This window comes from Salvelinus fontinalis, chromosome 20 (assembly GCF_029448725.1).
Source record: "Salvelinus fontinalis isolate EN_2023a chromosome 20, ASM2944872v1, whole genome shotgun sequence".
Lineage (NCBI taxonomy): Eukaryota > Metazoa > Chordata > Actinopteri > Salmoniformes > Salmonidae > Salvelinus > Salvelinus fontinalis.
Genome location: NC_074684.1, coordinates 18591137 through 18616740, shown reverse-complemented (window position 1 = coordinate 18616740; position 25604 = coordinate 18591137). Strand labels below are relative to the sequence as shown.

At 44.5% G+C, this 25604-nt stretch overlaps 1 protein-coding gene across 2 annotated transcripts in view; it reads left to right on the top strand.

The window, feature by feature from the left end:
• Window positions 1-25604, top strand: part of vash2 (vasohibin 2) — a 44531-nt gene that overhangs the window by 6115 nt on the left and 12812 nt on the right. The window contains exons 2-7 of one of the 2 annotated variants that reach the window (XM_055872698.1): window positions 729-817; window positions 6580-6636; window positions 7198-7272; window positions 11892-12273; window positions 15367-15485; window positions 21058-21177. In XM_055872698.1, the coding sequence (XP_055728673.1) occupies window positions 729-817; window positions 6580-6636; window positions 7198-7272; window positions 11892-12273; window positions 15367-15485; window positions 21058-21112 (777 nt within the window). In that variant the 3' untranslated portion in view covers window positions 21113-21177. Of the gene's footprint in view, window positions 1-728; window positions 818-6579; window positions 6637-7197; window positions 7273-11891; window positions 12274-15366; window positions 15486-21057; window positions 21178-25604 lie in introns of those variants that run through there. The other variant, XM_055872697.1, reaches the window with a different exon arrangement.

The window sequence follows — 25604 nt, the reverse complement described above, 5'->3', positions numbered from 1 at the left end:
TTTCATCTCACCTTGATTGGTTTGGGGTTTCTCTTTTCCTCTCCAGCCCCCACAAAAAAAATACACATGTTCTATCTCTCACTCTCTCTTTGCTTGTCAGCCTTTTGATCCAGTGGCTGTATTGACTCAGATACCACAGAAACCTGATTGATAGGATCATTGTGTATGAGTGTGTGCCATTGACTCATTAGAGAAATAGACCAAAAAAGGACTACCTAGAAAGCCCAATAACCTGGAAAGGAAATGTATTGACTCTGGATTGAGGGCATGGTACTCTCTCATTAGTTTGATCTATCACCTCAGGCGTTTGCCAATATAACGTAGTAGAGTTGTGTGACTGAGCCAGAGGGCTAAACTGTTTGTCTTGAGCATGAGACCAGACTCTTCAGATAAGCTAATTCTAGCTCTGTTAAGAGAAACAACCCAGAGGAACGTACATGGCTTTATGTCTATTGTGCCCCCTGGCCTCCTTCCTGTACACACACACACACACACACCACACATACAGTACATGTGTTTTTCTGGTTCTGACTGAGTCAACTGAATGTACAATAAAAAGGAAGCCAAACATTTTATGAGCCAAATTCTAGGACATGTCAGAGGAAGCACAGTATTAGTCATAGTCATTACGGCTGTTTTACAGTTTCCCTAAGACCTTCAATATTGCCACATGTTTATGTATCCACCACCAAGATAAACTCTAACAGTCTTTTTTTGTCAACCTACAGCACCCTGTGCCATCGGTCCCCAACTTCAAGCCCACCATGTCTGTCCCTGATTGGCTGCTGGCCATCCAGAACTACATGAAGACACTGCAGTATCCTTTCCCTGCCGAGCCCGCAACCTGCCACCAACCCTCCCTTCCACCCCTCTCTCATCCCGTTCATAAAACACACTGAGAAGAGCAGCCTGGTCTCAGAGTCATATGAAACATACTGTACGTAGTTCTGAGCACCTCCAAGATGTATGACACCTAGTAATGGTCTAGTTACTTTAGACAGAAACAAAAGTAGGGAGGTTAGTCAGGGAAGATGGGTGGGTGTAATCCCTGACCATCTAGCAATCCAAAGGTTGGGGACAACAGTAGTATTTTAGCTAAGCCTTAACCCTTATTCTAAACTTAACCCAATTCACCTAACCTGCTGCGTAAATTCACCTAATCTTTGTCGTTAGTTCACCTAAGCACCAACATAAATTCTCTCCGTAATTCTCCTCTGTTATGATGCAACAAGCAACCTGGTCTCAGACAAAGATGTATAATGCTATATGCCCTCCAGGATGTAAGTTAAACTATCCGATTCGTATGCTGTTGTATGACCGGATAAGGTGTATGAAACTACATTCTCTAATTTGTATGATATTGTATGACCGCAATACCATTCAGGGGGGGGGGGGGGGGGGGGGGTTTTACTGTATGCATGCAGTGTGTTAGCTAGCTAACACTTTCAAGGTTTTCAGGTGGGCTTAATTTGTTGTCATTATAGCCAGGGGAGTGCAGTTGCACCAACTGCCATAACAACAGGTGCTCCCTAGGTGTGTAAACAATGTCACAGTACCTTTAATGCCCATAGTAAATATGATCCATGATGCACCACTGTGGGGTCAAGAAGTGGGTCAGCACTTTACAAAAAAACATCGGCTGCCTCTCTGAAAATGTTTTTTTAAAACCAGCTGTCAACTCTGTTAACTAGAGTAGACAATCAGGTGGAGCTTGGACATAGTCTTCAAATTCATTTCAGTTAAGCTTGACACACATCAGTGAGGAAATACATAAACTAATTAGTTCTTCAAGGTACAGTTACATTTCTCTCAAACATTGATAGCCTACATTACATGAACCTAATCTCAGAAACGTCCACCATTCCCCTCTCATCCACACTTATATAATCTTCCAGACCCCTATAAATGCCCCTTAGGGAGCAGTCGAAATGTGCACAATTGTTACCCGGAGGAAAATGGGGGAAGGTCATGCTTTTTCAATTTCAATCCAGGGGAGGGTTATGTAATTTGTATTTGATTAAATGTCATATTGCTCAGGGTTTGAGAATGAGTTGCTTATTGTAGTATCTCGATGTGTGCCCGATGATGCCCCTCATCCCTAATTCTCTGCTGGGCGCGCAATATCAAGTGCATCTAGTGTGGTCTCAATAAAATGATCCATAGCCTATACTGTAGACCTAGGCTGTATGAAGAGCATGCTCGGAGAAGCACAAGGCAAAGTAATATTTGAAGAAAATATACTTCCTTCCTGAGTTTTTGCGCTGCTGGAATTGTGTGTATAAAACCAGGCATTACACACTGCATTACACACTGCAATAGATAGGCTATCCTAATCAGAGGCCCTGGCCTGCCCTGCTCTTGCTGAGGTAACCCTTTTGTGCTGCCTAACCAATGACTGTGCTGTGTAGGGTGGCACTTTAGGAGGAAAGTCAAAGGCGTCTTCAGATTATATATATATATAAACAGTTGAAGTCGGAAGTTTACATACACTTAGGTTGGAGTCATTAAAACTCCTTTTTCAACCACTCCACAAATTTCTTGTTAACAAACAATAGTTTTGGCAAGTCGGTAAGGACATCTACTTTGTGTATGACAAGTCATTTTTCCAACAATTGTTTACAGACAGATTATTTCACTTATAATTCACTGTATCACAATTCCAGTGGGTCATACATTTACATACACTAAGTTGACTGTGCCTTTAAACAGCTTGGAAAATTTCAGAAAAGGATATCATGGCTTTAGAAGCTCTGACATAATCTGAGTCAATTGGAGGTGTACCTGTGGATGTATTTCAAGGCCTACCTTCAAAATCAGTGCCTCTTTGCTTGACATCTTGGGAAAATCAAAAGAAATCAGTCAAGACCTCAGAAAATAATTGTAGACCCCCCTCTGGCTCATCCTTGGGAGCAATTTCCAAACGGCTGAAGGTATCACGTTCATCTGAACAAACAATAGTACGCAAGTATTAACACCATGGGACCACGCAGCCGCCATCCCGATCAGGAAGGAGACGCGTTCTGTCTCCTAGAGATGAACATATTTTGGTGCGAAAAGTGCAAATCAATCCTAGAACAACAGCAAAGGACCTTGTGAAGAAGCTGGAGGAAACAGGTACAAAGTATCTATATCCACAGTAAAACGAGTCCTGTATCGACATAACCTGAAAGGCCACCCAGCAAGGAAGAAGCCACTGCTCCAAAACCGCCATAAAAAAGCCAGACTACGGTTTGCAACTGCACATGAGGACAAAGATCGTACCTTTTGGTTAAATGTCCTTTGGTTGGATGAAATAAAAATGTAACTGTTTGGCCATAATGACCATCGTTATGTTTGGAGGAAAAGGGTGAGGCTTGCAAGCCGAAGAACACCATCCCAACCGTGAAGCACGGGGGTGGCAGCATCATGTTGTGGGGGTGCTTTGCTGCAGGAGGGACTGGTGCACTTCACAAAATAGATGAAATCATGAGGTGTAACGATTGTCTATTTCGTCCTCCTCATCGGACGAGGAGAGGCGAGAAGGATCGGAACAATATGCAGAGTGGTTCGTGCTCATGATGATTTATTAAAACCGAAACTGAACACTGAAATACAAAACAATAAACGAAGTGCAGAAAACCAAAACAGTACCGTGTGGTGAAAACACTAACACGGTAGACAAACACCCACCAAAACACACGTGAAACCCAGGCTGCCTAAGTATGATTCTCAATCAGGGACAACGATTGACAGCTGCCTCTGATTGAGAATCATACCAGGCCGAACACAAAAATCCCAACATAGAAAATCACACATAGACAACCCACCCAACTCACGCCCTGACCATACTAAATAAATACAAAACAAAGGAAAACAGGTCAGGAACGTGACATGAGGAAAAAAATTATGTGGATATATTGAAGCAACATCTGAAGACATCAGTCAGGAAGTTAAAGCTTGGTCGCAAATGGGTGTTCCCAAATGGACAATGACTGCAAGCATACTTCCAAAGTTGTGGCAAAATGGCTTAAGGACAACAAAGTCAAGGTATTGGAGTGGCCATCATAAAGCCCTGACCTCAATCTTATAGAAAATTTGTGGGCAGAACTGAAAAAGCGTGTGCGAGCAAGGAGGCCTACAAACCTGACTCAGTTACACCAGCTCTGTCAGGAGGAATGGGCCAAAATTCACCCAACTTATTGTGGAAAGGACCCAAGGTAAACAATATAAAGGCAATGCTACCAAATACTAATTGAGTGTATGTAAACTTCTGACCCACTGGGAATGTGATGAAAGAATTAAAAGCTGAAATAAATAATTCTCTGTAACGGCTGTCATAGTTGTTCTCCTCCTCAGATGAGGAGGAGCATGGATCGGACCAAGATGCGGATTGGTAAGTATTCATTATTTAATGGAAAAACAACAAACACTACAAAATACAAAAACCAACAAACGTGACTAACCCGAAACAGTCCTGTGTGGCCCAAACACTGACACAGGAACAAACACCCACATACCACAAGTGAAACCCTGGCTGCCTTAGTATGATTCTCAATCAGGGACAACGATTGACAGCTGTCTCTGATTGAGAATCATACCAGGCCGAACACAAAATCCCAACATAGAAAATCAAACCTAGACCAACCCACCCAACTCACGCCCTGACCAACTAAAACAAATACATGACAAAGGAAAACAGGTCAGGAACGTGACATTCTCTCCACTATTATTCTGACATTTCACATTCTTAAAATCTAAGACAGGAACTCATTACTAGGATTAAATGTCAGGAATTGTGTGAAACTGAGTTTAAATGTATTTGGCTAAGGTGTATGTAAACTTCCCACTTCAACTGTATGTTATTTTAAATGCAGTATCTGTGCGCGCGGACTAGGCCTCCTGATTTCCTGTTCAGTTTGAGAAGGAGAGCGCGAAGATGAGAAGGAGGACCAGAGGTAAGCTTGCTGCTGCTAGAATTGATTTTAATAAGAACAATATGTTTAGTTGCCCATAATAAGCTATTTAGCAGTTATTGACCTCACTAAAAAAGCCATATTCGAGTAATTCATTTAAACAGTCTTCATTTTAATTTGACTTTAGGCTACTAACAACAAAAGGGCTTTGTGTTGGGGTTTGTGTCTTCCTATTCAATAAATAAGAGGTATAGGCCTACCCCTTGTTAGCTTAAGATTTAGAAAAACATTTAATGGACCTGATTATATAAAGCACTCTATAACGATGCTTTAGTCCGCAATGCTAGAAACAAGCTGTAAAATGCCAGGGAAAGATGTGACATCGATTCATATGGGATATCTTTGGTTTGTCTCTACAACATCCAGAGGCTGCGCTACAACCTTCTAAAGCCGAGGAGACAGGAAATGTACTGCTTGGGAAGTAATGTGTGATTCTGTCAATATTAGTTGACGTTTTACATTTCAACAGGCTGTTAAACCACATTCTAAATCAGTCAGGAACAAGCGAGGTAGCCTAAGAAGGAACAAAAATGAATGATTTAGGCTATATTATTATTATTATTTCAATGCTATAGCCTGCCATTTAAGAAATCAACAGGCTGGCAGGAGTGCTCTACATTTTAACAACACATCAACAAAAGCACTTCAACAACATGCCTATACATTTTTCATTTAGGCTGTAGAAAATGAAATGTATATACATTACTTAGAATTAAATAATAATTACATGAAAAATGCCTTATTAGGCTATACAGTCATTCTACAATGCGTTTGAATTCACTTTTAGAAACATGAGTTTGGCCAGTCTGGTTTGAGGATCATGCGGTGAGCTATGCATGCCTGGTTTGTTCATTTAGCCCAGCAGATGCTCTTATATTCCCAAATCCCAAAGTAATCACCGACGACACAAATCGATTTTGTAACAATAATATTATTGAATAAAATGGAATAAATTAGAAAATGATAGTTTCCCCAAATGAAAAAAGTGCCTACAGGCTTAGCTGATGATATGCCTGTGTTAAACAACGAATTACTTTTTCTCTAATTCATTGCTGATCAGATAATTCAGTTGTAACTGGTTCTGTTGCACTTCATTTTTACAGTTGATAGACAACTTTAGCACTGTTCCAGACTTAGAATATCCTCTTTTTTAACAAAAGCTTGTATAGAAATCATACCGTCTCCGGTGCTGCAGCATGCGCTCAGTCGTTATCATGCTCTGTTGTGGTATTAAAAAAGATTCGGCTGTTCTCCAGTCAAGTTTTCTCGGACTGCAAATAAGATAAACTATTCATGCAGTGCTGTTACCCCTACCTTTGTCCACGGTGGTCTGCGAATCCACAACCTTCTGGCTACTTTGTAATGCTTACAAAATGAAGAACTGCATATCTAAGGCTCTGGCTGTCTAAGGAGTGAGGGTAAACGGTAGGCATGTTCTCTACTATCCACTTTATGTTTTAGATATTATTTTGGGTATAATGGAGGGTAACCTGCTTTTTTTTCATGCATTCAGGGATGGTTGGGTAAAAATATATTTCACTGAAGGGAGGGCCATCCATTTTAATTTCAGAGGTTCTCCAGGTATCCCTCATTATAAATAACATACATTCCCTTAACTGTCTGTTAGATACAATCACACAGGAACTCAGTTCTTTGAGATAAGGAAAACTAGACCATTGTGTGGGTAAGTGAGGCTGTGAGGCCATTTCTGTGTTTTTTTTCATGGGCTTGTCTTTGTGTTTCTACTGTCTGCTGCCCTTACTTTACAGAGCCAGGAGAGAGGTCCCACTACTCTGGGAATCCACGTGTCTGTATTTATTTAATTTTTATTTAACCTTTATTTAACTAGGCAAGTCAGTTAAGAGCAAATTCTTATTTACAATGACGGCCTACCCCCCTGTAGAAGAATATAGGCCAGTTCAGATGTTGTAAATAGCCGTCCTCTGTCTGTGTTCTTCACCCTGAGTACATATGCTAGGTGCATGTACTGCAAAAACAGCCAGAACATTTAACGTTTTATAGAAAATAAGTAAAAGGGGTCATTGTATTTAGATGGTGCTTTCATTAATGTCATTGTATTTAGATGGTGCTTTCATTAATGTGCTTGGCTTGTACTTGACACAATTTGTTTGTTGTAATCCTGTTTGATGAGATTTTTCCACTGTGTCATTTTCTGCATGAAGCACCAAAGAGGACTTGGTATGAAACAATAATATTCACAACAATCATCTCTGTTCCCTTTCAGGTTGATGGAGACTGCGAGAGAAATGATCAGGGAATCTCTTCCGATCAAATGCCTTGAAGCTGTCATCCTTGGAATGTATCCTTTCATTGTCTGTAGGCACAGTCAGAGATACACATTAACCAGTGGGAGTTGGAGCCGATCTGTTTCAGGTCAGGATGTGCCCGATGAAACTCTTGAAATCAATGAGATATGTAGTCTAATGTTTCCCGTTATGCTCAATAAGGCTCACAGAGTTCCCTGTTGCTAGGAAACAAGAGTCTAACAGTTCAAAGCGTAACTTCCCTCCTTGCATATAGTCAGACAGGCAGAGCAAAGTTTCTGCAGTGTCTCACACATTGCCATTTAGAGCCGCTTGGCTGCTGGGCCTTTTCACAAACGGTTACTGTCAAGCTTAGGGGCACAGGTTTATCCTCGGTCAAGGTTGTAGGCAGCCTGGACATTCACGCTGCAGGCTCGTCTCACTCATGAAGAAAGACCGGCTTTTCTCTAGGTTTATGTCATAGGCTTAAAGCTGTAATCCTTAATGGTGAAACTGCCACGTCCGTTTGCAAAGTTACTGCAAACAACGAAAACAGTTTTCTCCCTTGTACATCATAGCACACGTGACAGAACAGCAACGTATGTAATACAGTTTGTTTTGACACTCCACCAGCGCTCCTCACCTCTGCTTGGTCAAAACAAAAACAATAATGGCCGTGGTACGGACAGTGGCGCTGTTTCCCCCCCACTGCGGATTCCATCTTTAAGCCGCAGTCTGTCATGTGGGACCAAACCTGTTAACCCTCATTGACAAAGATGATTAGCTCAATGATGCTTTAACTTGCAACCGACAGTGTCTCATCTCCTAGATAGGAGCCAGCCAAGCTGTATGCTAAGATACAAAACCAGTTGATATGTTCAGATACTCATTGACTCACTCTGTTCATGCATTATTAACAGGTAGATAAAGACATCCTCAACTGTTACAGCATGGCTCGTAGTTCTGTTCTGTTAATGGTTGAGTAAATGGAGCGTAGTATACTCATGTTATCTTATGATACAACCTCTGTTGTCGCTCAAGTTCAACTACCACAGCCTTTTCTTTGTGTTGAGCTTAAACCACCAGTAGCATGCTGCTTTATTAGGACCCACCAAGGCAGATTCCTCTACTACCAATAAGAGATTCCGAGTATCACAGAGACAAGAAACAGAGTTTATGATTTAAAAAAATTGCGACAATCTAACTGTTTCATCAGGTCTTGGACATATATTCTTCAACCTTTTGATCAACCAGCACCATTAACCAGAGCCTGGATTTAGAAGACATGAAATCATGTGATTTAGTACATGGTAAGAGGAGAAATGCCAAGTTTCCTTTAATTCAACCCTGGATGCTCTTATCATTGTCACATATTTTATACCTATTCTTTAGGCCAGGGTTTCCCAAACTGGGTCCTGGGGCCCCACCTGGGTGCACATTTTGGTTGTTGCCCTAACACTACACAGCTGATTCAAATAATCAAAAGCTTGATTATGTGTAGTACTAAAGCAACAAAAAAAACGTGCACCCATGGGGGGCCCCAGGACCAAGTTTGGGAAACCCTGCTTTAAGCTGTAAGGAGGATTGGCGGAACATCAAAGAATTAGGGCAAGTAAGAGGATATCATTTTAATACTTTAGAAAACAATGAAAGTCCTGGATCAGGGGTTAATGGCAGTCTTTTCCCAGCAGAATGTTTCGATGTTTGTTGCGAGTTGGAAAGTGAACGTTTTTGACAGTTGGTTTTAAAACAACATTTTAATAAGGACTGCAGATGGTTTTACTATAGTAAAGCGCTGACCCTCTTCTGGATCCCACAGTGGTGCATCATGGATCATATTTGGATCACATGGGCCATCTCCCAGAGCATCATGGCAACGGTTGTCTTAATCTTCCAAACACTGACAGTGTTTGTCGTTTAACTGGAGATATGCTGTTCGGTTGGAGAAGGGCTCGGTGGGCAGTTAACAGGCATGTCATTAATATTTGCAACGTCTCCCTGGAGTTCACCCAGCTCAGTGCTCAGGTGTCAAAGCAGCAGAGAGCTGCTAGAGCTAGTAAACACAGGCCTCATAGAGTCATACGTCTCTTAGCTTGGTTTCCATGGTAACAGTAATCCTCCCCAGGTGACGGAAAGAGTGCTTGCCTGGTGGCACATACTGGAAGTATGCTACTATTGGGTTGGATCACATGCCTTGCATCATGGGTAATGTGATCTTTTTGTAGTAAATAGCCCATTAATTATAGAAAAACTGTGTGTGTGTGTGTGTGTGTGGACCCAGCTGCCACAGGAAGGACTGAGAGTCTTTCTTTTTTTTCGGAGTGGCTGCGGTTCCAGATTTTCTGGGACCTGCAGAGATTTCTGCACTCCGAGTCCTTTCAGCTCCTGCTCAGTGCTCACTCATGCCGTGACTCCGCTGCCGCTTGTTCTAACAATTTTAGTTATTTTTCTGTTGTAACAGTAATCAATGCAAACATAAGCACGACATAGTCTAGCAAGTTCATGTTCTTTTTCCGGAGGGGAGTTAGCCTACATGCAGCTACAGTATTTAGGCAAGCTATATGTACACAGCATATCAACAAGCAAGACACAGACAGGCGGTAAATAGTTTTGAGAAAGAAGTTTCCAGGGGGGTGGCGCGGGGTTGAAAACTCCTCATTCGTAGCCTCTGGCTTCTTTTTTTCTTCTCTAACTGTCACCTCAATGAATAATCACACCAACGTTCTGCAACAGACGCCGCGCTGCGCTTGCTACTCTGTGAAAAAACAAGGTGTCAGAACAAAGTCTTCTTTCTGAGGGAGATTATTTCTGCTGCCTGGCTGTATTCTCCCAGTGCGGGTTATTTCTCATAGGAAAACACAATGTGCTGATGTGTGACTCATCAACATGTTCATGTCAACCATAACCTCTACTCATGGTGCTTACTGTCCTGTGGGGATATTAAATAATACCTGTCACCCTTTTCTCGAACCTCAAGAGCTATGTTCACTTGAGGCTTTCTTTGTGAATGTGAAACACGACTGCTTGTGAAACACGACTCATAAACGTACACGAACGCTACAGAGATGCCTTTTTTAATTTTGGATGTTGTGTTCATTGTCATTGCGGCAGGAAAAAGACAATCCCCAAAGCAGCCATCAAACTGGTGGTGAGGCTCTGTCGGCTGGCCTCTATGATTATTTAATGAGAGGACTGTGCTGTGCTGTGGCTGGTGGGGTGTTGAGATGACGGACAGGCGCTCAAGCCATTGAGAGGTCTCAGTGTGTGAGAGCTTGAAACAGATGGTTGCTGGTAACTGAGGAGAGACAGAGCCAAACCACAAACCAGTCAGTGTGTCCTGAAATGTGCTCCATCTCTCAGATCCATTGTGTTCTCTCACCCACAGTAGCAGCTTGTGATGTTATTGCACAACACTGCAGAGTGAGGGCGATGCTAAAACAGCCTGCTTACTGAAAACATGAGGCATCAATAAAAAGGATGGTGATACGGATGATTAGATCATAGATGCATGATAGATGTATGGACAACAGTGGTATTAACATCAGAGTGCTGCTCAGGTTAGAAGGTCTAGAAGTCTTGTGTAAAGGGTTCACACTCCAGTATCCGTAATTTACCCAGTCAGTCGGGTTGAATTCGCCAGTCGCTCGTTACTGGTCCTTAGGTCACTGACACGCACAGTGGAGTTTCCTGTTCCTGTGTGTGTCACCACATAGTGCCTCTACTGGTCCCAGATAACCCAGTTCCACCATCCACCAAGTCCCCCTCCGTGCCCTTCTTCCCTGGGCAGGACAGATTAGTCCAGTCTGCCTCATCGTGTGTAGTCCAGACACGCTGCAATGAGTCCACAGGCCAGTTACATAAAGGTTCTGGGGAGCCACTACCACAGATGGAGTATATGTCCCAGGGAGAATGAGGCTAGCCTGGTGTGCTGTGTGAGAGTCAACGTTAGGACACCACAGCAATTTATTCCTGGGACTTTTAGGAAAAGCCGTCTTTGAGCTTGATTTTGAGTCTGCTTGCTTTCAAATGATAGGTCCTCACTTTTATTGGAAATGGGCCTTAGTCTTTTTGTGATGGTATCCTGTCCTATGATGCACTGATTTGGAATGAAGTCATGTTAAGAATGTGAATGTCTTGTGAAAGATGTATTGTTTCTGCAGAGATGTTCTACAGTCTGTACTGGGTCTGTTATAATGAAAATGCCTCCTCTCAGCTTTGAGCCCTCTCATTGACTCCCTCCATTAGCTGATTGATTTAGAGATAGTGTGAGTGCGGGTGTGTTTGCTTCAAAGCCAATGCCAGTTAGCTAATGAGTTTATGGAAATATAATGAATTTCTGAGAGAGGCTTAAAACTGGCCTGCATATGCCCTTCTCTCTCTCTGATGCTGCTTGTCAACAGCAGTAAACATCAAGTAATCACGATTCAGGAGATAATTAGAAAGTATTAAATCTCTGAAAACGTTTAAGTTATTGTTGATGATGCTAATGATGCTAACACCATTGACCATTGGGCTTAAGCTCTGTCCTTCTCGCTCCCTCTTTCCCTTTCCATTCCGCTCTCTCCATCTCTCTCTCTGTCTAAATAATAACCATTTAGTAGACTGTGTTAAATTCCATGAAACTGTATTTTTTGCTAATGATGTCAGTTAACATCCTTGACCCAGGCTGCGTCAGCTACCTGACCAATGGGCTGACCTCGGTGGAGCGTTTTCCCATCAGCTTCAAGACCCAGTTCTCAGGGAACCACTTCCACCACGTGGTGCTGGGCGTCTACTGCAACGGACGCTATGGCACGCTGGGCATGAGCCGCCGCCAAGACCTCATGGACAAGGCCCTGACCTTCCGCACGCTCAGCGAACTGGTGTTGGAGTTCGAGGACTCGTACCGTCGCTACCAGCACACCCTGAAGAAGGTGAAGATCGGCCTGTACGTGCCCCACGACCCGCACGTCTTCCAGCCCATCGAGTGGAAGTACCTGGTGCTCAACGCCGCCCGTCTGGGGAGAGAGGACATGAGGAAGGAGCTGGAGAAGCATGGCCGAGACATGAGGATGAAGGTGACATGCTGTCCTACTTTCTCACATGGGCAGACATGAGGTCACGTGTCAAACTTGATTACTTGACGCCTCACTGCCATCCGTTCATACATTTCCTGGGTTTAGTATCAACAATACTGTAACTTTGATAAATACTATGACGTTTAGGGTACAATATACAGTTGAAGTCGGAGGTTTACATACACCTTGGCCAAATACATTTAAACTCAGTTTTTCACAATTCCTGACATTTAATCCTAGTAAAGATTCCCTGTCTTAGGTCAGTTAGGATCACCACTTTATTTTAAGGTTGTGAAATGTCAGAATAATAGTGGAGAATTATTTCTTTCAGCTTTTATTTCTTTCATCACATTCCCAGTGGGTCAGAAGTTTACATACACTCAACTAGTATTTGGTAGCATTGCCTTTAAATGGTTTACCTTGGGTCAAGCGTTTCGGGTAGCCTTCCACAAGCTTCCCACAATAAGTTGGGTGAATTATGGCCCATTCCTCCTGACAGAGCTGTTGTAACTGAGTCAGGTTTGTAGACCTCCTTGCTCGCACATGCTTTTTCAGTTCTGCCCATACATTTTCTATAAGATTGAGGTCAGGGCTTTGTGATGGCCACTCCAATACCTTGACTTTGTTGTCCTTAAGCCATTTTGCCCCAACTTTGGAAGTATGCTTGCGGTCATTGTCCGTTTGGAAGACCCATTTGCGACCAAACTTTAAATTCCTGACTGATGTCTTGAGATGTTGCTTCAGTATATCCACATAATTTTCCTACCTCATGATGACATCTATTTTGTGAAGTGCACCAGTGAAGCACCACCACAACATGATGCTGCCACCCCCGTGCTTCACGGTTAGGATGGTGTTCTTCGGCTTGCAAGCCTCCCCCTTTTTCCTCCAAACCGAACGATGGAACCGTCGTCTGGCTTTTTTTATGGCGGTTTTGGAGCAGTGGCTTCTTCCTTGCTGAGTGGCCTTTCAGGTTATGTCGATATAGGACTCGTTTTACTGTGGATATAGATAATTTTGTACCCGTTTCCTCCAGCATCTTCACATGGTCCTTTGTCGTTGTTCTGGGATTGATTTGCACTTTTCGCACCAAAGTACATTCATCTCTAGGAGACAGAGATGAGCGGTATGGCGGCTGCGTGGTCCCATGGTGTTTATACTTGCGTACTATTGTTTGTACAGATGAACGTGGTACCTTCAGGCGTTTGGAAATGGCTCCCAAGGATGAATCAGACTTTTGGAGGTCTACAATTCTTTTTCTGAGGTCTTGGCTGATTTCTTTTGATTTTCCCAAGATGTCAAGCAAAGAGGCACAGAGTTTGAAGGTATGCCTTGAAATACATCCACAGGTACACCTCCAATTGACTCAAATGATGTAAATTTGCCTATCAGAAGCTTCTAAAGCCATGACATAATTTTCTGGAATTTTCCAAGCTGTTTAAAGGCACAGTCAACTTAGTCTATGTAAACTTCTGACCCACTGGTAATGTGATTCAGTGAATTATAAGTGAAATAATCTGTCTGTAAAGAATTGTTGGGAAAAATGTTTGTGTCATTCACAAAGTAGATGTGCTAACCGACTTGTCAAAACTATACTTTGTTATCAAGAAAATTGTGGAGTGGTTGAAAAATGTATTTTAATGACTCCAACCTAAGTGTGTGTAAACATCCGACTTCAACTGTACATTTTGAACTCTGTTGGGGTGAAAAAGTTCACTACAGTACATTAACTCTCTAGTCTCCTGTCCCTGGGTCATCCCTGAGGGAACGTTCAACTCATTAGTGTTGCTTTGGCTTGACATCCGTCTGGAACGGCGTCATGTCATAGAATCCCCCCCCCCCCCCCACTTCCCGGTCTGAAAGCAGAGCGGCCGCCACGGAGAGGCGAAAGGTGTAATATGAACCTTCAGGGATAATTAAGGCCAGAGTTACCCTCAGTGGAGCAGAGAGCGAAAGAGAGGACGAGAGAGACAGATTAGGGAGAGAAAGAGAAATGGATAGAGAGCGAGCGAGAGGCAGGTTGGACTGTGTATCCCAGACTCCCTTGCATCAGCTGTTGCATGTAAATGTAGGTCAGTTCCCAGCTGCCCAGCGCTGGAGACACAGCCTTGACCTCTGTGTTTGACCCTCGTTAGCTGTACATAGTTCATGTGAGTCATGTGAATACTGTAGAAATTGTACATTCTTACAGTGCATACCAAAAATGTGCCAGTGTATAAATAGAAATCACTGTATTTCTGGAAGGTGAAAAACTCAACCACCTTTTCACTTGCTCAAAAACCAGTTGGGAAATTTCTGTAGTGTGTTTTCTATGCACAACTCAGACAGAGCTTGCATTTCATATAGGAGATCATTGGCTGTGCTTATAACCCTCCTCCACTACAGCACATACTGTACATCCTTACATCTATCACCAACCTTATGACTAACATCCTGCCTATGCTTTCAGCTGCATGCGGTTTCTGGAGCACGGAATATGAGCTACTTCCTGTGTGTTCATTCCAGGAAATCATGATCCCTCTCCCAGTCTCTCCTCCAAATGTCGGTCAGGAGTGAGCTCTCATTAGGTTTCTACCAGGACAAGGTGAACATGAAACTCAAATTCTGCTAATCGAATGGCGGACGTCAGTAGTATTCCAGTACAACTCCTGCGTGTCTCTCTTAGTGTGCGTGCCTGTGAGCCAGATGGGTGCTGCTTAATTGAGTTTGCAGAGGGAGTTGACTAGTGGGCTGATTGGGTTAATGGGGTACCATTGTGTTGCCTGTGAGGCTGGCTTCATTACTATCTGTTAGTCTCTTCTCCCTACATTGGCTCACAGACGACTCTTTTACACTCTTTGTCTCTGAGATCCAACTGTGTCATTAAAAGTTAACTTCTTCGACTGCTCTTTTTATTGAAGTGGAACCTTTCATTTCCCCAGCACATGGCCTGCGGCAAATGGGCCCACTGAATGGTGAACATGTCTGCAACGCCTCCTCTGTAGCTTGCAGCTGTAAACAAAATCACTTAAATATCAGTGCAGTAAAAAACTGCAGCTCAAACCGTCTCTTATCATTTAGATTCCATATCTGTTCTTTTTTGTTTTCTCTCAGATCCTGAAGTCGTCAAGTGCCCAGTCTCCCATCAAAGAACGGAGCAGAGGCAAGTCTCTCTCCCCCCGCCGCCGACAGAGCAGCCCCCAAAGACGCCACATCCACCGGAGAGACAAGTCGTAAGTATCCCTGGGAATCAATCTCGAGTTATTAGCATCACTGAGACAGAAGCTGGAAGGTGGAATCGCCTTTCTTAGGTAGTTTTACATTGACATCTCAACACTTCCTAACAATTAGGGAGAGTTCACATCAGGTTACTTTAAAATATAATTTGTTTCATGTTCAATGGTCACAAATTGTAATATATGTATATACAGTGAGGCAAAAAAGTATTTAGTCAGCCACCAATTGTGCAAGTTCTCCCACTTAAAAAGATGAGAGAGGCCTGTAATTTTCATCATAGTTACACTTCAACTATGACAGACAAGATGAGGGGAAAAAAATCCAGAAAATAACATTGTAGGATTTTTTATGAATTTATTTGCAAATTATGGTGGAAATAAGTTTTTGGTCAATAACAAAAGTTTCTCAATACTTTGTTATATACCCTTTGTTGGCAATGACAGAGGTCAAACGTTTTCTGTAAGTCTTCACAAGGTTTTCACACACTGTTGCTGGTATTTTGGCCCATTCCTCCATGCAGATCTCCTCTAGAGCAGTGATGTTTTGGGGCTGTTGCTGGGCAACACGGACTTTCAACTCCCTCCAAAGATTTTCTATGGGGTTGAGATCTGGAGACTGGCTAGGCCACTCCAGGACCTTGAAATGCTTCTTACGAAACCACTCCTTCGTTGCCCGGACGGTGTGTTTGGGATCATTGTCATGCTGAAAGACTCAGCCACGTTTCATCTTCAATGCCCTTGCTGATGTAAGGAGATTTTCACTCAAAATCTCACGATACATGGCCCCGTTCATTCTTTCCTTTACACGGATCAGTCGTCCTGGTCCCTTTGCAGAAAAACAGCCCCAAAGCATGATGTTTCCACTCCCATGCTTCACAGTAGGTATGGTGTTCTTTGGATGCAACTCAGCATTCTTTGTCCTCCAAACACGACGAGTTGAGTTTTTACCAAAAAAGTTATATTTTGGTTTCATCTGACCATATGACATTGTCCCAATCTTTTTCTGGATCATCCAAATGCTCTCTAGCAAACTTCAGACGGGCCTGGACATGTACTGGCTTAAGCAGGGGTACACGTCTAGCACTGCAGGATTTGAGTCCCTGGCGGCGTAGTGTGTTACTGATGGTAGGCTTTGTTACTTTGGTCCCAGCTCTCTGCAGGTCATTCACTAGGTCCCCCCGTGTGGTTCTGGGATTTTTGCTCACCGTTCTTGTGATCATTTTGACCCCACGGGGTGAGATCTGGCGTGGAGCCCCAGATCGAGGGAGATTATCAGTGGTCTTGTATGTCTTCCATTTCCTAATAATTGCTCCCACAGTTGATTTCTTCAAACCAAGCTGCTTACCTATTGCAGATTCAGTCTTCCCAGCCTGGTGCAGGTCTACAATTTTGTTTCTGGTGTCCTTTGACAGCTCTTTGGTCTTGGCCATAGTGGAGTTTGGTGTGTGACTGTTTGAGGTTGTGGACAGGTGTCTTTTATACTGATAACAAGTTTAAACAGGTGCCATTAATACAGGTAACGAGTGGAGGACAGAGGAGCCTCTTAAAGAAGAAGTTACAGGTCTGTGAGAGCCAGAAATCTTGCTTGTTTGTAAGTGACCAAATACTTATTTTCCACCATAATTTGCAAATAAATTCATTAAAAATTCTACAATGTGATTTTCTGGAGAAAAAAAAATCTCATTTTGTCTGTCATAGTTGAAGTGTACCTATGATGAAAATTACAGGCCTCTCTCATCTATATAAGTGGGAGAACTTGCACAATTGGTGGCTGACTAAATACTTTTTTGCCCCACTGTATAATACAGATCAGATTGGATATGTATGAGTGAGATGTATAATTCATAGAAATCAACTGTTGATCAACTATAAAAGCTCTCAATGCCCCTTCTTGATTACTTGGCTAGATGCTATTATGTTAGAGAGAGATGAATTGGCTGGAATGTTTTCCATCTTGTTTTTGTATTAATGAGGGCTGGCACACTTTCTGAAGTTGCTGAACTCTAAGGCGTTAACAGAGTCTTACATGTTTTCTGTAGACTATTGCAGTTCTCTTCTTCTATCAACCCTCTTTCCCTGTCTTGCTTCCCGGCTAAGGATCCCAGTTCATGTAGAGTTCAGTCTATCACACTCTTGTCAGCTCCAGTTAGAGGAAACTGAGGACTAAGAAGCAGGACTAGATCAGATACTGACATTAGCTAATCTGGGTGAATCTGGAGTACGGAGTTAACTTTTAAGCACACTGGCTTCAGTGTGTGAGTGTGTAGGCGAGGGAGGGAATGTGTGCAATGTGCATGCCTATGGTATGTAGCCTACGCGTGAGTGTACACTGGGTTGATGGTCCATTCTGACAGCACAGCAGCATAATCACAGGGAGAAGTACTTGTTTTCTGAAAGCCCCAGCCAGGCCAGCATAGTGTCTCTTATAGAAGGAAAGTGTTCACTCCTATTATCACTCACCAGCACACTGGGAGGATTCAGGAAGACCCTGCCCTAACAAAGATACTGCTGGGATATGTGCACTGTTGAGTGGAGTTGAAAGATGTTGCCCCTCCTCACGAACCACTGATACAGAGTCAGATCTTGTCTCATCGTCTATTGGTTAAGGTTAGGAATGGGGCTAGTGTAATCCTAGATCTGTGTTGAAGGGCAACTTATACCTGAATTCTGTGCAGAAGACATCCTGTGATTTATGCATGGACTCTTAGGTCACCTCTCATAATTCCTCTGGGCTATGCTTAAGTTTGCTGTTGACTGAGCATGTCACACAGAGATAGACAGAGTAACTGGACTGGAAGGGCTGTCAAGGGAGAGTTTCTCTGACAAGATGGAGGCTCGGAGAGAAACTCCAGAGAGTCATCTGTCACCCACTCTCACTGATACTTTATTTAAAACCAAACTCGATTTTTTTTAGCACACACACACACACACACACACACACACACACACACACACACACACACACACACACACACACACACACACACACACACACACACACACACACACACACCCTGTTGCTCTCTGGTGAGATGAGAGCCCTCTTTTCCCATCCTCCTGGCCTGGTTTGGTCTCCTCTCAGCTGGCAGAGGGCAGGCAGAGGCTGTAATAGGATCTGGGGCTGACTCGGTGCAGCAGCTGCAGCGTCGTTCAGGGTACACAGACACGGAGAGGAGGATCCACATGCATTAGACAGATGCCTTCTGGTAATCCCCAGCCCATCTCCGACAGAGGAGATAGGCTTGATACTTGGTTTTTATCATAGTACCAATCATCTCAGCAACCCAAAGCCTAATGATGTAACCCACGCCCCTGTTGGAATGGACACAGTAAAAGGGCCAGGGGATTTCTGTTATGCCTGCATTACGGGTATGTGTGATGTGATTTGACATGATGGGAAACCTTTTATCCTTTGGTATCTGGTGTGTGTGTGCGTGTTTTTGTGTGTGTGCACGCTTTTTTGTGTGTGTGCGTGCATGCTTACGTACATTTATATGTGTGTATGCGTTTGTTAATGTGAGTCTGTGCGTGTGCGTAATCACCACTTGAAGTGGCTTCTACACCGTAGTAATTGAGAACAATGAAGTACATTGTCTATCCTGACAGTCCAAAGGAGTGGGAGGGGGCTCTTCTAAGAGAACAACAGTGACATTTAAAGAGGGACTGCAGGCCAAGGTCTATGTGTTCAGCACCACCCCCCAATCTGACAGAGTTATTTTGGGCCTGTTCTTAGACACCCACTTCTCTGCCTGTCGCCTCCTGTGAGATGTTAATTATTGAGGAAGAGAGTCTTTTCCACCCCCTGATATGTCCTCATGTCCCATGTCTTACCATGTCGCCCCCTTGGGAGCAGTGTCCCTCTGTCACAACATATTCAATTATTCACCTCAAATCCAGACGCAACCGACATAGTCTATCCATGTTATAGAAATGTTTATTCAGCCAGCGCCTCAGAAAATGTCATCAGCAGTCAGAGTTTGTGTACAAAGAGTGGAGAGTAACTCTAACAGATCTCTGGAAGCCTGCTAATGCCCTCCCTCCATCCATTGCCTGCTCATCGAGTGGCGCCGCTCGGAGATTTGTAGATATTGGGTTTGTTTAATGGGACGAATGTGCGCTGCCAAATAACATTGATTTGTGAAGACTGGATTTTTATTCCCACAGTGGTTTATGAACGTATTAAATCTAATTGGTTAAATGGTGAATAAAAGCTACAGTGAGAACGTGATGTGTCCCTGAATAGCTTGGAAAATCTCCTCTGTTGTGGATGAATGGTTCAGTAGATGAACCCATAGATGTGTTAGCAGTGGTAAAAGACTGGATCAGTAGGTAATGCACTCTATGCAGTTATCCAGAGCTCTGCTCAGCAGGTGCTTTCAGCGCAGAGCGATCCTTCAGTTATCCAGAGCTCTGCTCAGCAGGTGCTTTCAGCGCAGAGCGATCCATCAGTTATCCAGAGCTCTGCTCAGCAGGTGCTTTCAGCGCAGAGCGATCCATCAGTTATCCAGAGCTCTGCTCAGCAGGTGCTTTTAGCGCAGAGCGATCCTTCAGTTATCCAGAACTCTGCTCAGCAGGTGCTTTTAGCGCAGAGCGATCCTTCAGTTATCCAGAGTTCTGCTCAGCAGGTGCTTTTAGAGCAGAGCGATCCTTCAGTTGTCCAGAACTCTGCTCAGCAGGTGCCTTCAGCGCAGAGCGATCCTTCAGTTATCCAGAGCTCTGCTCAGCAGGTGCTTTCAGCGCAGAGCGATCCATCAGTTATCCAGAGCTCTGCTCAGCAGGTGCTTTCAGCGCAGAGCGATCCATCAGTTATCCAGAGCTCTGCTCAGCAGGTGCTTTTAGCGCAGAGCGATCCTTCAGTTATCCAGAGCTCTGCTCAGCAGGTGCTTTCAGCGCAGAGCAATCCTTCAGTTATCCAGAGCTCTGCTCAGCAGGTGCTTTCAGCGCAGAGCGATCCTTCTCATACACACAGAAATGTAAAGCTGAGATAGAAAGGCTGGAATGAACTTCACTTTATAGACAAAGACTTTGCAGGAGATGCAAGTTGAAGATAGAGATGAACAAGTCTCCATGGCGATGAAGGTATATGATGGGGTATGTATGAATATTGCATTCCTCCTTGGGATCTTCCTCTCAGGCAAAGGAAAGCAGCAGTCAGACAGGGAGACAGAATGCTCTAGGGCAGCACTCTGCCCTATCACTCTGTCACTGTCATCTGGCTTTATCATTTAGAGGTTTAGCCCACTCTCCAAGAAACCTTTGCTTTTGAAGGAAATACATTTTAGAGTCTCTAGACCCACCCGGTTTCTTAATATCAAATACAAGGTAATTCTAATGGACTACAATACTGCATGGAAGGGAACCACCTGTTTTCGGAGAAGTGAAATATTTAGTGAGGTTGTTGAGACAAGGAAAGCTATGAGTGGTCAGACCAAGGGCCTTGTCATTGTCATTGTCATTACTGGTCGTATCTCCTACTATCAAGTCAAGTTTATTTTATATAGCCCTTCGTACATCAGCTAATATCTCGAAGTGCTGCCCGCTTGACCCTATCCCCTCCTCTCTTCTCCAGACCATTTCCGGAGACCTTCTCCCTTACCTCACCTCGCTCATCAACTCATCCTTGACCGCTGGCTACGTCCCTTCCGTCTTCAAGAGAGCGAGAGTTGCACCCCTTCTGAAAAAACCTACACTCGATCCCTCCGATGTCAACAACTACAGACCAGTATCCCTTCTTTCTTTTCTCTCCAAAACTCTTGAACGTGCCGTCCTTGGCCAGCTCTCCTGCTATCTCTCTCAGAATGACCTTCTTGATCCAAATCAGTCAGGTTTCAAGACTAGTCACTCAACTGAGACTGCTCTTCTCTGTATCACGGAGGCGCTCCGCACTGCTAAAGCTAACTCTCTCTCCTCTGCTCTCATCCTTCTAGACCTATCGGCTGCCTTCGATACTGTGAACCATCAGATCCTCCTCTCCACCCTCTCCGAGTTGGGCATCTCCGGCGCGGCCCACGCTTGGATTGCGTCCTACCTGACAGGTCGCTCCTACCAGGTGGCGTGGCGAGAATCTGTCTCCTCACCACGCGCTCTCACCACTGGTGTCCCCCAGGGCTCTGTTCTAGGCCCTCTCCTATTCTCGCTATACACCAAGTCACTTGGCTCTGTCATAACCTCACATGGTCTCTCCTATCATTGCTATGCAGACGACACACAATTAATCTTCTCCTTTCCCCCTTCTGATGACCAGGTGGCGAATCGCATCTCTGCATGTCTGGCAGACATATCAGTGTGGATGACGGATCACCACCTCAAGCTGAACCTCGGCAAGACGGAGCTGCTCTTCCTCCCGGGGAAGGACTGCCCGTTCCATGATCTTGCCATCACGGTTGACAACTCCATTGTGTCCTCCTCCCAGAGCGCTAAGAACCTTGGCGTGATCCTGGACAACACCCTGTCGTTCTCAACTAACATCAAGGCGGTGGCCCGTTCCTGTAGGTTCATGCTCTACAACATCCGCAGAGTACGACCCTGCCTCACACAGGAAGCGGCGCAGGTCCTAATCCAGGCACTTGTCATCTCCCGTCTGGATTACTGCAACTCGCTGTTGGCTGGGCTCCCTGCCTGTGCCATCAAACCCCTACAACTCATCCAGAACGCCGCAGCCCGTCTGGTGTTCAACCTTCCCAAGTTCTCTCACGTCACCCCGCTCCTCCGCTCTCTCCACTGGCTTCCAGTTGAAGCTCGCATCCGCTACAAGACCATGGTGCCATGGTGCTTGCCTACGGAGCTGTGAGGGGAACGGCACCTCAGTACCTTCAGGCTCTGATCAGGCCCTACACCCAAACAAGGGCACTGCGTTCATCCACCTCTGGCCTGCTCGCCTCCCTACCACTGAGGAAGTGCAGTTCCCGCTCAGCCCAGTCAAAACTGTTCGCTGCTCTGGCACCCCAATGGTGGAACAAACTCCCTCACGACGCCAGGACAGCGGAGTCAATCACCACCTTCCGGAGACACCTGAAACCCCACCTCTTCAAGGAATACCTAGGATAAAGCAATCCTTCTGCCCCCCCCCCCCCCCCCCCCCTTAAAGATTTAGATGCACCATTGTAAAGTGGCTGTTCCACTGGATGTCATAAGGTGAATGCACCAATCTGTAAATCGCTCTGGATAAGAGCGTCTGCTAAATGACTTAAATGTAAATGTAAATGTAATGCTGTACAGAGACCCAGCCTAAAACCCCAAACAGCAAGCAATGCAGGTGTAGAAGCACGGTGGCTAGGAAAAACTCCCTAGAAAGGCCAAAACCTAGGAAGAAACCTAGAGAGGAACCAGGCTATGAGGGATGGCCAGTCCTCTTCTGGCTGTGCCGGGTGGAGATTATAACAGAACATGGCCAAGATGTTCAAAATGTTCATAATTGACAAGCATGGTCAAATAATAATCAGGAATAAATGTCAGTTGGCTTTTCACTGACATACTATCTTTCCTCTGTAGCTGTTGGCTGGCTGTTGTCGGTTCTGTATGGGCTGTGGTGGGCTGGGTGTTGTCTATTCTGTAGTGGGCTGGGTGTTGTCTATTCTGTGGTGGGCTAGGTGTTGTCTATTCTGTGGTGGGCTAGGTGTTGTCTATTCAATTCAAATCAAATTTTATTAGTCACATGCGCCGGATACAATAGGTGGAGACCTTACAGTGAAATGCTTACTTACTTGAATAAGAAATAAAAGTTACAAGTAATTAAAGAGCAGCAGTAAAATAACAATAGCGAGACTATATACAGGGGGTATCGGTACAGAGTTAATGTGCGGGGACACCGGTTAGTTGCGGTAATATGTACATGTAGGTAGAGTTGACTATGCACAGTTGATAACAACAGAGAGTAGCAACTAGAGGTCGACCGATTAATCGGAATGGCCGATTAATTAGGGCTGATTTCAAGTTTTCATAACAATCGGAAATCGGTAATTTTGGACGGAGATTTTGCATATTAAATTATTTTTTTTACACCTTTATTTAACTAGGCAAATCAGTTAAGAACACATTCTTATTTTCAATGACGGCCTAGGAACGGTAGGTTAACTGCCTTGTTTAGGGCCAGAAAGACAGATTTTTACCTTGTCAGCTCAGGGATTCAATCTTGCAACCTTACGGTTAACTAGTCCAATGCTCTAACCACCTGCCTCACGAGGAGCCCGCCTGTTACGCGAATGCAGTAAGAAGCCAAGGTAAGTTGCTAGCTAGCATTAAACTTATCTTATAAAAAACAATCAATCAATCATAATCACTAGTTATAACTACACATGGTTGATGATATTACTAGTTTATCTAGCGTGTCCTGCGTTGCATATAATCGATGCAACGCGCATTCGCGAAAAAGCACTGTCGTTGCTCCAATGTGTACCTAACCATAAACATCAATGCCTTTCTTAAAATCAATACACAGAAGTATATATTTTTAAACCTGCAGATTTAGCTGAAAGAGGGGGGGGGGGGGGAATGCAAATAGTCTGCATGTCCATTTAATTAGATGTTCAGGAGTCTTATGGCTCGGGGGTAGAAGCTGTTTAGAAACCTCTTGGACCTAAACTTGGCGTTCCGGTTCCGCTTGCCGTGCAGTATCAGAGAGAACAGTCTATGACAATTTTTAGGGCCTTCCTCTGACACCGCCTGATATAGAGGCAGAGAGCTTGGCCCCAGTGATGTACTGGGCCGTTCGCATTACCCTCTGTAGTGCGTTGCGGTAGTAGGCCGAGCAGTTGCCATACAAGGCAGTGATGCAACCAGTCAGGATGCTCTCGATGGTGCAGCTGTAGAACCTTTTGAGGATCTGAAAACCCATGCCAAAACTTTTCAGTCTCGTGAGGGGGAATAGGTTTTGTCGTGCCCTCTTCACGGCTGTCTTGGTATGCTTGAACCATGTTAGTTTGTTGGTGATGTGGACACCAAGGAACTTGAAGCTCTCAAACGGCTCCACTACAGCCCCGTCGATGAGAATGGGGGCGTGCTTGGTCCTCTTTTTCCTGTAGTCCACAATCAGCTCCTTTGTCTTGATCACGTTGAGGGAGAGGTTGTTGTCCTGGCACCACATGGCCAGGTCTCTGACCTCCTCCCTATAGGCTGTCTCGTCGTTGTCAGTGATCAGGCCTACCACTGTTGTGTCATCGGCAAACTTAATGATGGTGTTGGAGTTGTGCCTGCCCGTGCAGTCATGAGTGAACAGGGAGTACAGGAGGGGACTGAGCACGCACCCCTGAGGGGCCCCTGTGTTGAGGATCAATGTGGCGGATGTGTTGTTACCTAACCTTACCACCTGGGGCAGCCCGCCAGGAAGTCCAGGATCCAGTTGCAGAGGGAGGTGTTTAGTCCCAGGGTCCTTAGCTTACTGATGAGCTTTGAGGGCACTATGGTGTTGAACGCTGAGCTGTAATCAATGATTAGCATACTCAAATAGGTGTTCATTTTGTCAAGGTGGTGAAAGGGCTGTGTGCAGTGCAATAGAGATTGCATCATCTGTGGATCTGTTGTGGCGGTATGCAAATTGGAGTGGGTCTAGGGTTTCTGGGATAATGGTGTTGATGTGAGCCATGACCAGCCTTTCAAAGCACTTCATGGCTACAGACGTGAGTGCTATGGGTCAGTAGTCATTTAGCCAGGTTACCTTAGTGTTCTTGGGCACAGGGACTATGGTGGTCTGCTTGAAACATGTTGGTATTACAGACTCGACAGGGAGAGGTTGAAAAATGTCAGTGAAGACACTTGCCAGTTGGTCAGCGCATGCTCGCAGTACCCGTCCTGGTAATCTGGCCTTGTGAATGTTGACCTGTTTAAAGGTCTTACTCACATTGGCTGCGGAGAGCGTGATCACCGTCTTCCGGAACAGCTGGTGCTCTCATGCATGTTTCAGTGTTATTTGCCTCGAAGCGAGCATATAAGTAGTTTTGCTTGTCTGGTAGGCTTGTGTCACTGGGCAGCTCTCGGCTGTGCTTCCCTTTGTAGTCTGTAATAGTTTGCAAACCCTGCCACATCCGACGAGTGTCAGAGCCAGTGAAGTATGTTTCGATCTTAGTCCTGTATTGATGCTTTGCCTGTTTGATGGTTCGTCGGAGGGCATAGTGGGATTTC